The 17,626-nt window shown below is 41.4% G+C and overlaps 1 protein-coding gene across 2 annotated transcripts in view; it reads left to right on the forward strand.

Annotated features, from left to right (window-relative positions):
- Nucleotides 1–542: 542 nt before the first annotated feature.
- kcnip4a (potassium voltage-gated channel interacting protein 4a) overlaps nt 543–17,626 on the forward strand; it is a 121,620-nt gene continuing 104,536 nt past the window's right edge. The window contains exons 1-3 of one of the 2 annotated variants that reach the window (XM_069518699.1): nt 583–776; nt 13,824–13,995; nt 14,739–14,893. In XM_069518699.1, coding sequence (XP_069374800.1) covers nt 14,755–14,893 — 139 coding nt within the window. In that variant the 5' untranslated portion in view covers nt 583–776; nt 13,824–13,995; nt 14,739–14,754. Of the gene's footprint in view, nt 777–13,823; nt 13,996–14,738; nt 14,894–17,626 lie in introns of both variants that reach the window. The other variant, XM_020095528.2, reaches the window with a different exon arrangement.

The following is a 17,626-nucleotide window of genomic DNA, read 5'->3' on the forward strand; positions in this document are numbered from 1 at the left end:
TTGTCTCTTAACACTGGGAAATCATAAAGTAACAACTAATAAAATAAATATTGTATACTTGTATACTTCAAACGGAAGAGAAGAGGATGAACAAAATAACATGACGCAAACTGAAACAAGAGTTGTGCTGCTGTAAAATGAAACAGATGAGAAGTAAAAGAAAAAAATAAACAATTGCTAAGCTGATGTGCAATAAAAAGAAAAGCTAATAATAATATCAGCTTTATTTGTATAGCACATTTCATGCAGCTCAAGGTGCTTTTTATACAATATAGATTAAAATATAATATGTTTATAAAAAAGATACAAAAAGAAGAACACAATTAAATAAAAATAATAAAAACAGAAGAGAAGTAAAAGAATAAAACAGAGTAAAATAAAAAAGAGTTGAGCTAATGTGCAGCAAATACCGAACAAAGGTGAAATAACATAAAAACACGTCATACGTCAGTAAACATGAACAACCAATGGCATGTGACCAATCTAGAATCTCACACACACACCTGCAGCACTGACCCACGTGTGCTCGCTCCCGACACACAGCCGTGTGCACGAACAGCAGCCTCCCTCCCTCGCTGCTGAGTCTCTCTCTCTCTCGCTCTCTCACACTCACACACACTCGCTTACAAACTTGGGAGTCGGAGGAGCCACAACAAGTCGCATCCGCCTGCAAAGTGTCTCCATCCGCCAGGAAAGTGAATCTCCGGAGGAAACCATGTCTGATCGCAGAGTGGAGACCGTCTCTGCCCGGGTGGACGCGGCTGTCTCCTCACCTGGTAGGACGGTGGTCGCACGCTTTGTCGCGTCCGCCGCTAATTTAGCTAATTATTAGCATTGGAGGAAAAAAAATAAAACGCGCGTAAAACACCGTGCGTAAAAATGCCAATTGAGTGTTGCCTCGCTTAATACACACGTGGTCCAGTTTGACATTGTAGTGAGCGTTGTCGTGGCACTGCTCCTTGATTCGGCTTCTAATTGATGCAACAACAAACACGCAATTGCGATAAACTTTTAAAATATTACGCAAATAGCTTCAGAGCCAGACCGATATGGATTTTTGTGGGCAGATACCGATATAAAGCAGTAAAAAATATCGTCTGAAGTTGAGGCTTGATATTTTACAGTTAAAGCGGAATCGTTATGAACTGTAGATAAAGAAAATAGACATTTGTACATTTCCCTGCATTGTTCACTCAGTTAAATAAAACTTTTCAAATCAGCAAACATAAACACAGATATCGATATTTCTCTAACATACTCATATCCGCTGATATTATCAGTATATGTATCGGTCCGGCTCTAAATGGCTGATTCAACACTGATGCCTAACATTGACTCAGACCAATATTTACTTGACATTGGCAATTCAATGAATACGTTTAAAAAGTAAAGATTTGATGAGTGACAGGCCGTGATCGTCACTGCTCATCTTTCTTCACTAAATCCAATCACAGCAGACATGTGGTCTCTGTTTGTTACAAGGCAACATTAAATTGATATTTTATTGAATGGAGTTTGGTGTTATTTTTGTTCACATGTTCAACGTGTAGCTTCGCATGCTTGTGTACCTGAAGAGTCGTGTCCGGACTTTTGCCTTCTTCTGAAAGGGACACATGGTTTTGGCTTTTGGTCAGTTTGACATCAGTTTTTTGTTCATGTCATTATCAATGATTTTGATCAACTGGGCATGAAACTTTTTTTTGTGTATGATATTGTTGCAGTGAAGATAGGGCTCATGTTTATCTGCAGCTGTAGCCCCCATGTGGAAATATGCATCAAGGAAAACGAGTGTGATGGATTCAGTCTTACAAATCCTCTCCTGAGTCCCCCACCTCCACACGACTTGGCCAGCATCCACAGTAATGATCTCTCACTTACAGTCCACAGTTTTCCCCTCAGGCTGCTCACTTCCTCTCTGCCAGAGGAGCGATTAACTGCTCATCAGTCCTGGCTCAGGTACATGTTCATTTGCTCAAAACTAATCGACTACTAATTAAGCAGAGGAGTCATACCTTCAGGATTTTAAACAGATGTGAACGGGAGGTAAAACTTAATATTCCGTCAGCAAATGTTTTATTTTGAATTCTTACCCATTTGCATAAAGAATGGGAATCAATATTGTCATACATACAGAGGTAGACGTTGATAGATGGCACAGGGGAGAATTAATATTGTGGATATAGTCATAGAGGACAAAATGTTGTCTTTATCAATTTTCAACATTCTCACAGAGAGGCCACTCTTTCTTTTAGTCAGTGTAGGTTTGTAGGTGTGTTGTTCCAGTTGTAATCTTTCATTCAGGATTTTGCTGCTTCCAGTTGAGCAGGATGTATTTCTCTGCTCTGTAGATATAGGGTCTGGTGATCAGTCCAGTTCTGTATTATGTTGTGTGCCTCCTTCCAGAGGTGTCGTAGTTTTCTACATTCTCGAAACATCTGGATAATTTACCCTTAAAAACTCAACACACAGCAGTGACATCTGGCAGATGCATCATTGACAAAATGATTTTGACCAGAATAAGTAATTAGTTGTGGTTGAGATATCTGACTGTTGTAGTTGCCGTTCCCTCTTATTTCCCATGATGTTCTTGTAGGATATTGCAGTAATTGGGTGTAAACACTGAGGTGTTCTCTTTTTAATTTTGATATTAATTACTTTGCTGTAAAAAACATGGATGCCTGTTGTATTTTTACATGAAAAGTTTGGAATTTAAATAGTTTACCCCGAGCAGAAAGGTCATTGTCTCCATTCCTCTCTGTAATTTGTGCCTTAAATTACGTACCTCATTATTCAAGTGGCTTTAATTCCACTTGACCCACAGAGAGTCAGTTCTTTGGACGCATTGCCCTGTGTCCGTTTCCTTGTAGAGACAAACAAATCCTGTCACTCGCACGTTTCCTTTTTACCTTACATGCTTCATTTCTCAATCTCTAAAGCCCCCCCACCACTTTGCCACCAGGGGGCTACCACATCCTGGTCCCTCCTGGGGGAAAGAATCTTATAAATAATACCGATCGCCTTCAAAAATGCTACATTCACCCAGCCGTGAGTGGATCCTCCCAAGAGCTGCTTCCTTGATGGAGCGATTCTTTGCATCAGTAGCTTGAGCTCGAAGCTCTCTCGGCTCGTAACTTCTGTCGGTGCCTGCCAGAGGCTCCCCAAGACATTTCCCTCCTTTACTACCACGTCCCTGAGATTCAGATGGAGGACGTATGAAAACAGCCCCGAAGGTTTGTTATTCTGACTGAGCTGCTTTTCAGCACCATGGCTAGCTCCAAGTTTTGGACTTTAAGACACACTTCGTAGAAGATGTGTTCAGGTGCACCTGGTTATTACTGCAGTTAGCAGTATGTGTGCATGCAAATACAGGTCATGAGCTTTAATACATGTTCACATCAAACATCAGTATCGTGAAGACAACGTGATCTCGGAGCCTCTGACCCACGATTGTTGATTGTTTTGTGGGTTTCTGAAATTGCTGATCTCCAGGGATTTTAATGCAGAACAGTTTCCTCAGAATGATGCCAAAGATGAATTCAAATGTCTACTGAGCGTTACTGCGTGTCCATAAATGCTTTGTTTGATTAGAGAGCTCAGAGAAGGATGAGCAGACTGGTTGGAGGTGACAGAAAGGTTACAATAACCACCTTTTACTTCTGTAGTGAGCAGAAAACCATCAATATGCCTGATTTTTATCTAGATCTATGAATTATTCCCTTGGAACTTGGGGAAAACGCCAATGACTTAGAAAAAAAATAAAGATTCTTGGATCCGCACCCTGCCCTATACCTCATCTTTCAAGATTTGCGGCAATCGGTCCAGTATTTTTTTTCGTAATGTTGCTAAATAACAGAAAAACGCAGAGGAAAACAATATTTCTGTTGCAACTTTGAGGTGATGATCTACAACAACCAAAAGACCAATACCGATCAGAAGCCAGTCACAAGTTAGAAATTGAAGACAAGCCAAAGAAAACAACTAAAAGCTATTTGAAGATCACACAAAAATACATCTGTATTGTTACACCTGAGAAAAAAAACTGGATATAAATAGAAACAAAATGTTATGCGATGATTAAAATAGGCTTTAAGATCATTCCAAGGAGAAAGCAGACTCACATATGTGATAGTTGATGACTGAAAAGAACAAAGCCTGGTCTGATGACGAGGTGGAGGGATGAGAATTTAGTCAGTCAGGGTTGCTGCTGCTGTAATGATGTGTGAAATGTGATGAAATCAATATGGTCAGAAACTCAAAGAAATGTTTTCCACGTTGAGTCCATACCACAAACGACTGAGGCTGTTTCGAGAGCAATGATGAATAATACAGTGACTGGTGATTGCAAGCGTAAGCTGGAGGGTGACAACTCTTTAAGGTCACGCTCACATATGCGTGACTTAACAAACGACACAGAAAACAAGCAGACTTTCCTGAAATGATCCATTATGAGGATGTCAGTGCTGAGTCAGGATTTTAATGTTTGAGACAGTGAGTTATGCACTTTGGCTTTGATGCAACAGCATCTGCAGCGTTTATTCATGTTTCCACTGAGTCATTAATATCTCAGCGTGGATTGTAGAGAATTCCATAGTTGCTTCATAGATTATTGATAAGGGCAACACTTTAACATTATACATTTTGGGGAATTATGTCTTTTACTTTTCTAAAATGGGGTTAAAATATACTTATTACTTTATGGAATTAATTAATTAGAAAACCCCAGGCTATGCAAAAAGCCAATGCGCATGTTTGAAGTTGGTCCAGTAACAACCCCAGTGTATTTTGTCTGCTCTTAAATATCAGTTTTGCTTTTTATGGCATCGAGACTCGTATGTGACGCGTGCGTGTTGTCTCCGTCAGCCAGGCGTCCTGAGATCAGTTATCACTGCTCCAAATCTGTCACACAGCTAAAGGCTGTGCTTAGCTTTTCAGAGCAAATCTCGACTGAACCCAGCTACGTGTCACCCACCTAAACTTTATTATTTTTATTCTCCTGCAAAAGGTGTGATGTTTGATTTGAATATGATGATTTCAGAGTATGAAGGAAAGCTTATACAAAAACATATTTAGATGCAAATTAAAAAATACTTTTTTATGGAGAGACGGTTTTAGCCAAGCTTTGGATCTATTTTTGAATTTTTAATTTGAGCGGGATATATTTATCATTTTGTTCCGTCCAGCCGCAGCTTTAAAATTGATGCCTGTCTATTCATGGTCTTACGGTAAAGGGAAAAAAGGCCGAAACAAAATGTAAGTTCAAAAATTAATATAACTTTAAAATACACAAACCAAGAAATCAACAAGAATGACATTTATTTGGGATCTTTTCTCCAGCTTTAATTTGCCTTTAAAAATAGATCAACAGTTGAACAATTGGACTAAACAGTCAGATCTGGCTCATCAGATGGAATTGGCAGCAAACTGAAAATGAGTCAATGGATTACTTAACAAGAAGAAATGTCCCCTCTTCTTTAAACCACCTGTGGGCTTCTCCTCTTCCTGTCGATAAAAAGCCGCCCTCTGGCCAAACCAGGATTAACTGCGGAGTGAACTTTCCCTCTCGTCCCCCGACAGATTTTGTTTGCTTTGGACCGGCCGTTTGTTTTTCCTTTCGGGGGGGCTGGGTGGGGGAGCGTATTTTCACACGGACCATCTGCCTTGTGGAGTTCGGGCCAGAGAAGACTGTCGGGAAGGAGATGTGGAAATAAAAAGAGAGTGAAGTGAGGAAACAGAGAGAGAGATGGATAAACAGAGGGTGAGCGATTGTGAGAGGAGGCGCTCTGTGGCTGGTGGTGTAGCATAAGGTGCTTGTTGATGATGGCTGGAGGCTAAAAGAAGTGGGCTGTCGTCCTTCATGTCTTTACATCCACCTGCAGGCTTGTTTGTGCCACAGATTCACTCTGTTTGACTTCCTCGGACCGAGAGCCAAACCCGCCGAAGCCAACCGGGCGGGAACCTTTGGCCTCAGCCTGCAAACCTGTCTCTTCCTTTGTTTGTGTCCAGGTCATGCTGAGGGTAAACCTCTTTTCCAAGAAGAAAGAAACTTTGGTTTCATCTGACATGCTTCATTTTGTCATAGTTCATAAAGCTCATGAACCATTTATTGTTATCTCTCATCACACTAACCACAAAGGAGTATTAGTCGATTAAAGCCCTGTAGGCAGGGTGTGATCTGCTTTCTGACCGCGGACCGTCTGTATTATTGTACCAATAAGTGTAATCATCTATAGCTTTGTGAAAAGAAAAACAAACTGAGGTCCTGTGATAGTCTGCCGACCTGTTTAAGGTGTAACCTGGCTGTTTTCCAGTGCATCCTGGGATGTGTGCCAGCGCCTCATGACTCTACATTATCCGAACCAGAGATAGATGGATGGAGTCCTGTTAGTTTTCTCTTTCTCTAGGATGTAGAGCACCTTCACACCTACTTGATTGAGACGGGTCCATTTAGTTTCAGAATGTGTGAAAGGTGCTTTGGTGTCTGGACCAATTAAGTGAAGTTTTGTCTGGAAAAAAAAAAGAGTTCTCTGTCTGGATTGATTGCAGTCTGATGATATAAAGTGTAAACAGGAAGTTCCATTGGTGACAAGTGCTGAGTAAATGATAAATGGATTATTGATATGCGTGGAATAAGATTGGGATCAAACCGCTGACCTTCTGTTTAGAGGATGACTCGCTCTTCATCCTGAGCCTGCACCTGAAGTAATGCTGGTAGTAGTCCCCTGTTCATGTCACAGTCAGAATGAAAGTCGTGTTTAGTGCGTTGTCAATTTTACTTTAAAATCTTTTTGTCCTGTTCTTATTTTACTCGTCATCTCTTTCTGCTTTGTTTCTATAAGGTAAGAGATCCTGGGCCTTCAACTCTTACCTGCACTAATTACTGTAGTAATCATGGGTATGTGTTCACTGTGCCTGTGTCTCATTCAACAAATAGCCACAAACAAATATGCTTTTGAGCTCATTTCCAGCTTGTGAACTTTATCACATCCCCACTTTACTCTCTGCTCTGAGCTGCCTTGTAAAAGCAAAAAAAACAAAACTGATGATAAAGCTGCGTCGAGGAATCAACCGTATGGCGGGTGAGTCTTTCCAAGGACTCCGAGATGAAATGGTGTCAGAGCCGCACATCACACGGGCCATATGTGGAGGCAGGCGGGGCACAAGTGGCCAACTGGAGGGTCCGCCTGTCTTCCTTCGAGTCCCAGTGGGTGGGCTCACAAGGCTATTCTGGGCTTAAGTCCCTCCAAAAAAGCCTTTGTCCTATATGGTGCTGCCAGCACTTAATATAGACTCCACAACAATATGAAACATATCCAGTCCCAACGGGAGATTGTGACACGCAAAGCACACAGATATGAGCCAGCCTGAGTCCGTCCTGTTCATTTAGTTCGACCTGAAAATAGACCGGACCGATAGTATTGGTTTGCATATAAATACAATGACTGTTAATGGATCAAATAATTATCTGAAGATTTTTCTCTGATGTCAAATTAAAATTCAACACTGAATGAATCATGGAAAGAATCTGTCAACTGTGTGGCAGCTGTGCACCGTGCAATGCTGACACCCAGTGGTTGTATAGAGTAATTCAGGATTGTAAGTGTTCACTATATTTTTTGCTTTTAAAAGTGATCCTATTTTTAGATCAAGATATTTGTGCATAGTTTAGTGCAGATGACGTAATTATATTGGATTTTGAGGCAACAAGGAGAACAAGCATAAAGTGATTTGTTTGTTGGAAGTGATATTAACGTATTTGATATATATTAAGTTGATATAAAATAACAAAATACGTGGCTTGTATTTTATACTGCCAATCCTCTAGTTTTGGGGATTTCTTATCAGTGATTTTTATTTATTTATTGAATTTATCATGATAATTTTCAAAAAACAAAAAACAGTCCAAACTGTAGAGATTTTGTATCATTATTATTATTAGTAATCATTTAATTGGATTGACTGAGTTTCAGGCATCCAACAAGTATTTTCCATAGATAGTTAGTAGAATGGCCAAAAACTAGATCAGGATAGATATTTTCATATTAATCGATAATTATCACGATAAATACAATATTATTATTTGTGTTAAGATTAAAGACTCCTTTGCGATGATGCTGTCAATGATAATTATATTGTGATAATTATTGATATTGAAAACCTGCCCGGCCTTAATAGATGAATTGATTGATATTATTTATTTAGGAAAAGGCTTAAAGTATCGATTAGATGGCAGCAAACTTTCCTGATCCTGAGTCTACATTAGTTATGCACTTGTCTTTTGTCAGATGAGCTGAACATGAGAGTATGGAAAAGGGACCTGACACCATAAGGCTGCTGATAAAGGCTGTATGCTTGGTTACTGCCACTACACGCATCCTCCGACACCTCCGAATCCCTCCAGGTGCTTGTTTAGTCACCAACGCAGTGTCTCTGCACACACTGACCGATAAGAGAGCGTCCGTTATCTTCAGATAGCAGGTGCTGCAGCTGAGGAATTTACGTGGCCATTCCGACACACTGACACACGGCACACACCCACGGAGGTTCAGGGAAATGGTGACGGGTCCGACTTGTGTGTTGGATCAGATTCTGGTTAAGTTCTTTTCTCGTCAGATTTTTTTTTTTTTAAATCAGGATGCCACATTGGCCATAAAGCCACAGCCCATTTAACAAGAGCAGGAGGGAGCGAGTGTGAGAGAGGCCGGGAAAAATGGGAACTGACGGACTGTCCGCATGATTGGTTTTCATTCCGCTGAGTTGCCGTCTCTCAGGAGCTCCGTCGATTACCCGTTTTTAGAAAGTGCTGAACACGTATTAATGCAATAATTAATACTGGTGCATAATTAAAACAAGATAATGAACAAATGATGTGATTGACATGTAACTGTATCAGCAAGATAGTAAGGTTGACTTTTTTTTTATTATCTGGTGTGACCTTTTCGATTTGACTTACCACCTGAGGCTAATGGTGCTCGCTCGTAATTCCAACAAACCAGTTGCATTCTGGGGCTGCGGTGCTCTTTAACCAGACTCGGAAAGAAGCTTCTCCCCTTTTTTTTTTCTTCTTGTAAATCTGATCTGATCTTAGCTTTCTCATGGCCACGGTCATCTCCCCCCTCTCACATTACGTGGACGAGGGTCAAGAGGTGGGTTGTATCGATTTCAGGTCATCTGAAATAAATAAGGGAACGACAGCCGCTTCCGCAAGAAGGCCATCATGGATATCTTGTGTTTCAAAAATGAGAACTTGAGGTGTGATAAATGCAGTGCTTCACCACGATGAGCCAACATCCCTCCATCTATTTGTAAATACTGCAGTGCAGTTTATTTAATCCACAGGGATGTTTCCCCCTCATGCACTCTGCTAATTTTAGCAGCCACTTTTGGAGGACAAGGTCGCAGTGGGTGTGTGAGGAAGTGTGTGTGTGTGTTGGACATGGGGCATAGAGACAGCCTAGATGCACCCTGCTCAGTGTGTCTTCTGTCAGGCCCTTGCTGCGGCTGACCCGCTAACACTGAACCACAGGGTTCCTGACCACCGTGACATCTCAGCCGGGGAAAGGAACGGCGGCGCGGAAAGCAGGAGATTGTTGCAAGCTATTGCAACAGAGAATAATGAGCACTCTCGGTTTATGTCTCCAACCCATGACAGTGGATCTGATAGCGTTCAGTGGCTGTAGCTGTGTGTATGTTTAAAGTTTTACAGACGGGCCAGGATGAGGTAATGATTTGAAGTTCAGGAATGTTAAAAGGAAAAAAATAAAAGTTTCTCTGAAAGTGATGAAGATGAAAAAGTTATAATTATGAATCCCTAGGTTTTGAGTGTAATTGCAGATAACATAATAATCTGTATTAGTACTGTGTCATTTATACTACAAGTAAACAGGGCTAGTGTACTTAAAAAAATATATTCAATGGAAAAAAAACAACCTTTCCCTCAATCTAGATATTAAAAATCTTTATTTCTCATCTCGTAAATAATTCTTATGTCAAACAAGTTCCAAGAAAGATGGAGATCCTGCAGATTTGCATTTGCATGACACAAAGACGACAAACGGCCTCATCCAGTTTGTTAATTTTCCACACGCTGCTTCTTAGATGCTTTGGTGACGTGATTGATTGGTCTGATTCATTTCTAGACTATATATTTTGAATTTGAACACTACAGTTGAATATGAACGTTCACATTGATTTAATTTTGAATAGAAAGTGACAGTCTTATATTCTCATGTGGGTTTTATTACAACCTGTATCAATAATTATTATATTTAATTTTCCAAAAGATTAAACATATAGGAATCTCCACTCCTCTGCTGTGTGTCCAAGCACTTACACTCCACACGAGTCATAAGGACAGTTAGTGAACGTTACTTATTAATGTGGTGGAGAACATTTGAGATGTAAAAGTGCTGATGTCATGTTATGTTGCTGATGCCGCGGTGCAGCCACTTCCTTGGATATCGGTAATGGCTGCTCTAATGGCCTATTGCATTATCCTCGCACGGCTCGGTGGAATCACAGAGCTCGGTTCAAATGAGGAGGTTGTGTCCGACGTGTGTCTTCCATCATTTTATACCGAGACAGCTGGGTTCTGAAAATTCAGCTTTTTCCGAAACCTCCAGCAGCACTGAGGTGAAAAGCCGAGGGGAACGGTCGGCCTTTAAGGGGACAAGATTGTGTGTAGCTGTGCCAGTTCCCACTGTGTTGAAAGTTTGCTAAAAATAGTCTCTACCCAATTTAATACAACTTTTGCTCTTTGGTACCGCAGTCTCACAAAAGCACATCAACAGAAAACACAATGCAAACGCATCACTTTCCTCAAACTGTCCATTGCAACATTTCACACTTCTCTTTAGCTCCTGTGTCATTATGGCTTTAAGACGTCATGTGACATCACAATGGAAGTAGCGGAGCTTCAGAGTTTCCTGTTGAGGAGAGGAGCTCCCTTTTTCTGAGGATTTTTTTACTTTGTAGTCCTCTTACATACACGGAAATCAAAATGAAACACACTAGAGGAACGAAACTCAAAATTGACTCCTTTAAAATATCACAGAAGTGTCGTAAATCATATCATTTTTACAGATCTGGATGATTTCTGCTGCTTACACCAGCATTGTACTCACCAGAATAATCTAGAAACACATCCAACACCAAGTCCAATGAGGCAAGAAACTCAAATGTGAAAAAGGTGGTTAAGTGAGATTAAGAAAATAAGATCCATGTTGTGATATCAAGAGTTACAACTAGTGGTAAATGGACATAATGCTTTAAATGATTCAGTAAAAGGTGAGATCTAGTATTTATGTGTTTGCCCACAGGCTGTACACGTGTTGCTTAGTTTACATATGCATGATGTAATGATGCATGCAATGGGAAGTTGTTTTCTGCATTTTTATTTATGCACAGCAGCTTTCCAAACCACAATAACTTTATGAATCCATGAACTGACTTTAATCAGTGCACGTCTTTAATAGATTTATAGAGTAACAATTAATTGTATCGGTTCCCTACGATCAACTTCATGTCTATATTTAGTCGTCAGTACTGTGCCTGCTTTTTTATTTGTTTCCTCTGTTTTGCTGCTGCTGCTCCAAGCGGCCTCATCTGCCAGCAGCTGCATCGTCACCTCAGAGGAATACAATTGTTTCTGTGCTGTTTACTGATGATATATTAAATGCTTCTTGGAGTGACCGTTCCTGTGTGTGCTCTGAAGGCACCGTACCACAACAAGCCGGACAAATATCTCCCAAGCTCGCCGAGATTCTTTGTTATCACGTCTTTGCTTTGACACAAGCAAAGCAAAGCGTTTGCTGCTTGTGTAAATGATCCGATTGTGTGTGCGACGTCTTGGCTTCCTTTAATCGGTGAATGCTTGGTGGTATCAGTTACTTGTGAGGCTGCTTGTGTGCATAAGCTAATGTCTGCACATGTATTGTTGCCATTTATTCCTGTTGAGACTATGCTCTGGTTTTGTGAAATTGCTTTCTTAGCTGCTGCATATATATTCAGTATATTTTAGCCGTGTTCTTTTTGCCTTTTATTGATACGCCAGCTTCAGTAGGAGAGGGACAAGCAAGCAGCAAACCTGCAGAGGACCAGATGAGCTACCAGCACCAAATCCCACTCTGCACTTCCTTGTGCCCTTAACAAGACACTTGCCAAGCGTGAAACCGATAAGTTAAACGGTTCACACGCGGACGCAGGCGTTTGTGGATGTCGTTGGTGGTTTGTGTGTTTGTAAAGTTTTGCTTTAAAGCACTGATTTGTATTGATTGCCCTTAAACCTGCTCTTGACTCAAAAGTCAGCTGCTACATTGTCCTAGAGCTGACTTGTACTCGAGTGACATGAATATAACATAAATAATTCAAGCCCTCTCCCTCGGGATGTGCTCACCTAACAAGTGTCTCCACAGAAACCATAACATCCCGTAACACTGCGACCGATCTGTTCACCCGTCTCAATCAGCCGTGCATCTCGGCAAGCAGGAAAAAAAAAAAGGATGGCTGTACTCAGGGCACTGTCCCAGCTCCCCTTTGTCTCCTCGGGTACAGAAGATGCCTTGCTCATCTCGAGGGAAGTCATTAGATTTTCGGAGTGCTGTCCTCCCCTCAAGCATAGCCATCCATCACCGTGCAGTAATTAATGGTATGTGCATTTAAATGTAAGCCGAAGCCCATTTGGCTGATGACCCGGAACAAATCATTTGCATATGATGTACATAAATTTATGACACTTTACTGTGCTGCACGGTGTAACATAAATAAAAAGATTGCTGGAAGCAGCGCTGATGACCAGCATACTCTGGAAGATGTTAACAGTGCAGTAATAAATCCATGGCAGTAAAGTGCATGTGGTAATGGCTGTGGTATGGTGTGCATCATCTTACACCAAACATCTAAGTAGTTTCTGTAGACATATGTCTTACAAATGTCTTCCAGTTTGAGTCTCATGTGCCTCATCAATTCTGTCTGTAATTACTTTAGCTATCTTTTAAGTATCTGCCATGAATAACTGTCTTGTTAATTATTATATTAAACATTTAGTGCACATACGGATCAGAGGGCAGGTTCAGCTGGAGTTTACGCTCGCTGATGAAAAAGAATAACAAAATAATTTGAGTTTGTCCTTTTAAATTATTTTATAAGGGATCTCACGACCTCTGCTCCATCCCGCGGTTGCTGCTGCGCAGACTCGGGGTCCAAATGTGCAAGATGTCGGCCTTCGTATCCGGGATATTTTGGCTTCATTCCCGGGTAGTGGGAGGAAGTGGAGAGAGACTAGTCGTCCATCTTTGTACACAGTCTATGGTTTAGTCAACCAATGGGTTCCCTGCTGCCATCTTGGAGCATCTAGAGGATATAAATGATATAATGAATATGCTCATTACTCAAGTTTATAGTGCTAAGAGCATTTTCACCCTCAAAACAATTTCAGGTTCAGAAATGTGATTATTTGAAACGGAATTAGTTGATTCTAAGTGACATGTGCTCCAATTTGACCTGTTTCAGTACTTGACAGGGTTTTTTGTTTGATACCCAGCTCTAGTCTTACAGAGGTGTGTTCCTATAGATTTTTCTCTTGGCTCTAATGGAGGGAGCAGGCACAGTGTGTTTGTGTGTTGAAGGATGTCATTGGTCCAAAGAGGCTGATGAAGGACGATCAAAGGGCCTCTCTGTGAACACACAGCCACCGGCATCCTTGACTCCTCCTTTCATATTTGAATAAAACATACGTGCGGTCCTTTATCTTGAAACTTAAACGCCTGCTTGTCCCCCAGAGATCCCCTCCCTCACTCCTCCTCTCTCTCTCTCTCTCTCTCACACAGAGCGGTCCTCGCTCTTTTCTTCCTCCTCTTCCTCCTCTTCCTCCTCTTCCCACCCCCTTTCACACTCTGTTGATCAGCCCAGGAATAGGGAAAGTGCTTGTGTGAAACCTGAGGATCACTGGCAGACTGAGGAACGGAGAGGAAGCGTGCACGTCGTGTTTTAGCCTGAAAGGTAAGATGATGGTCATCGGGGGGGGGGTGTTGGTAGCACTTGTATCTGTGCACATGGAAGGATGTGAAATTGTGCTTTTTAAAAAGAACTCTCCAGTCAGAGCAGCTGAATGATTTGTGATCTGTTGACGTCTGAAACTTTTGCTCTTGAAACGGGACCTTCGGGGGGCGGGGGGTTGTAATTATACCACTGACCTGCAGGACTGAGGAAGGTTATGAGTCTGTCATGGTTTATTTACCAGTGTCATAAAATCCTCTTTTTGTTCTCGATCATCTGGACACAGTCCGGGACGTTTGCAGTTTTCATTTAGAAATCTATTAGTGTGGCTGGTTGTAAGCAAAAGGATCATTTCAGGGTGCTTTGCTTTTTTGTGGAGTATTTAGTTTTCTCCATCCAGTCATTTTAGACACAGCAGCTCGGGACACATTAGACAAGCATTCCCAAAAGGGCAAGGTGAAATGTCTCGCATTTCATTATCATAGTGCATAACTCGAGGCAAAACACACACTCCAAATTAGCATATCTTGGTTCTCAAGTGCACCAACTTGTGACACGTTGTTCTGCGCCACAGTGGCTGTAGGTATTTGGATGTTAAGAGGTCAACATTTGAATAATGGGGTTAATAATAATCATCACGTCTGTGTTTACGATGTAGAATTACATTCACTGCAGTCTTACAGCCTAAGTTATTTGGCCTCGCTGTGCACAGACTTTATTTAGTGACGCCACAATATATTTCACAGTAGTGAGCTCCCAGCCATGTGTTCACCGTCCAAGAGGACCCAGTGGAGGGAGGACCTGCAGCACTTCCGTAAAGACCACCGCTTCTCCAAGAAGGTCCTGCTCAACTGCTGCCTCGTGCGGCGCCTCATCACCTGGGCCTCCCCGAACGCCAAAGGTACAAAACAACCACACAGATTAGCGGCTGCAGAAGTGAGCAGACCGAAGGCGATTTCTTCCATGAGTTTGCATTGTGCTCCTGTTTGATAGACACTTGATCCAGTCTGTACCTGCCTGATAATATGAGATAGAAGTTGAGAGGAAGTGTTTTGGACGGAGATTAGATCTGGTGTCTGTTAAATAATGAAAAGTAGGGTCCCTTGACATTTAGATTAATTATTGATATGTATGAAGCAAGATGACCGAGTGTCCCTTCGACAACTAATCTATAATCATAGATTTACGGTAACAGCCGAGGCTTTTGTAAAGCAGCTACTCATCAAATATCAGCATTTAACAGAAGAAGAGAAAAATATTTAACAGATAAATTCATTATTAACATACCTGTCGGTGGATTTCAGCCCTGGGTGAATTACTAGGGGCAAACCTTGAATGTAGGGTCGATATTTATCACATGCTTGCACCCATTCATCACTGGGTGTGGCAGTGGTTCAGCAGGTAGAGTGGGTCACCCCAGAGGGTTGGTTCGATCCCCGGCTCCTCAACTCTGCATTCCGAAGCGTCCTTGGATAAAACACAGAACACCAAATTGCGTTTAAATCGTGTGCGTGTGAAAAACCGCTGCACAGAATCTGCATTCCTCGCGTTAACTGCACTTTTTACCCTGACCTTTGACCCCACACACACACACACACACCCACCCAGAGACTAACACATTAACATTGTATGGATCATTCTGCCTTTCACCCGATAGGAAAACAGCAATTTATGATTTTACTGCTGTGAAAAATGTCCAGAATGCGTTGGAACCATGGTTGGAACGTGAGTCACAGTCTGCAGCTTGAGGAAATGAATCCACTTTAAACCCAGATCTATTGATTACTTCTCCAGTTATACAATATATTCACAATGGCCATATAGCCTAATAGAATAGGATTTACAGCTCAGTGTCTCAGCCACTGAAAGAGAAGGTAAAGTGTTGTAGGGAGAGAAAACATTCGTTAAATCACATTTAGATACATTCGAGCAGGAGTTAAACCCTTGTAGAATTATATCAGTGCTCATTTTAACTCTTAACTCTTTCTTGTTCTTTCACTTTTTCTTGTATCATCATGTTTCTTGTACTTTAAAAGAGATGCAGATTGAGATTTCAGTTTCTTTCCGCAATTGTTGCCCTTTATCGGTTCCACGTCCTTAATCCCCACGAGTGTGTTAAATCGCGTGTCGAGCAGAACCGTCAAACCCGAAGCTTTGTGTAAAATGTCAGGTGCTGTCCCGCACTGATGTGGCCCGCCAGCCGTGCAGGCAAATGGGTTTGTGTTGCGTCATGATTTAGGAGGCTATTAAACAGTCATGAGTCTCGCTGTAGGGATCCCTAAATGACGTCTGCAGCGAAGATTCTCCTGCAGGGGGAAAAACAGCAACTCCCCAAAAACGCTGCTCTCTTCATGAATAAGAGAAGAAGCATTAAAAAAAAGAAAGATTTTCTCATTTTGTATTGATTAGGCCGGAGTCATTAGGGCAGATGTGGCTTTTACATCACGTAATCAGTGTCGTTTCTCTTACTTTGCCTCTGATTGGCCTTTATCACAGCTGTCACTTGAACCCGTCCCACTAATAACATGCAAGCTGGCGGCCGCAGCTGGACCCAGGTGTTTGTGTCGGAGCGTTTGTGTGGGCTTTCGTTCTTTTTTCTACTCTTTTTTTACTCCCTTGTCCTGGGGCGTGGCTGCAGGAACCGCAAGGAAAGAAGTTTTTCTCTGTGTAATGTCTGTATTTGCAACAGACGTCAAGAAAGTGCATTAATTAAGAGATTATTTGCATTTGAAGCCTCTTTTTCCTGCATTTTCATACCACTTTAAATCAAGATGGGTAAAACAGAAACACAGGAATATATAGCACTAACGGGGCCAATAACTTTTTACCAACTTTTCTTCATTTTTCCTCATTTTATTGTCTATTTTTACAACATACATTAAGAAAAATGTGGATTTAAGTGCACACGTTAATGATAATTTTACATAATTTTGGTTTGATGCCTCTTTTTCTTAGGGGGCGTCCCAAACTAATAATCAAATTCTCTGGCGTCGCTTAGAATAACCTCCCAGTGTGCAGATAATCACACTATAAACCTGCCAGGTGGCAATAAGCACCCTCCGGATATTGGAGCAGCCTCCAGAAAATTAGCGTGCTCACTAGAGCAGGTGTTTCTCGAAATACACAAGCTCCTGTGTTGTGTCCCCGGGACAGACGGCTGCTCTGAGAGTGTTTTGCATATCCTTGCTGTCTCTGTGACGCACTCAAATGGGTCACTTGATTTACCCACGGAGGAGATTGATGACATAGAGCTGTTGGAGATAAATTTGTACGTAACAAGTTTATTAATAAAGATTTCAGAGGGGAAAGCAGACTTTTTACTCAATACGAGAGATTTTTCATGTGCATCTTACTCTCATACAACTGTTACATTCATCTGATGAGTAAGTTTTGTTTTTTATTGCCTGATAAAGCTTTGCAATTTGCAGTTGTGATGCTGTTGTTAAAATTACTCTCCAGGAATTGTGACGCTTTTGCTTTTGACATATCCACTGCACCTTATTTCTACCACCAGCAGAGGGCAGCAAGCTACAGAATAACAAGATGATCTCCAGTTCGTTACATGTGGATCAGTTCAGCAGCAGGGCCTTGAATATAATGTTGAATTTTGCCAATTTAAATCTAAAGTAACTTT

This window comes from Paralichthys olivaceus, chromosome 22 (assembly GCF_024713975.1).
Source record: "Paralichthys olivaceus isolate ysfri-2021 chromosome 22, ASM2471397v2, whole genome shotgun sequence".
NCBI classification, from domain to species: Eukaryota; Metazoa; Chordata; class Actinopteri; order Pleuronectiformes; family Paralichthyidae; genus Paralichthys; species Paralichthys olivaceus.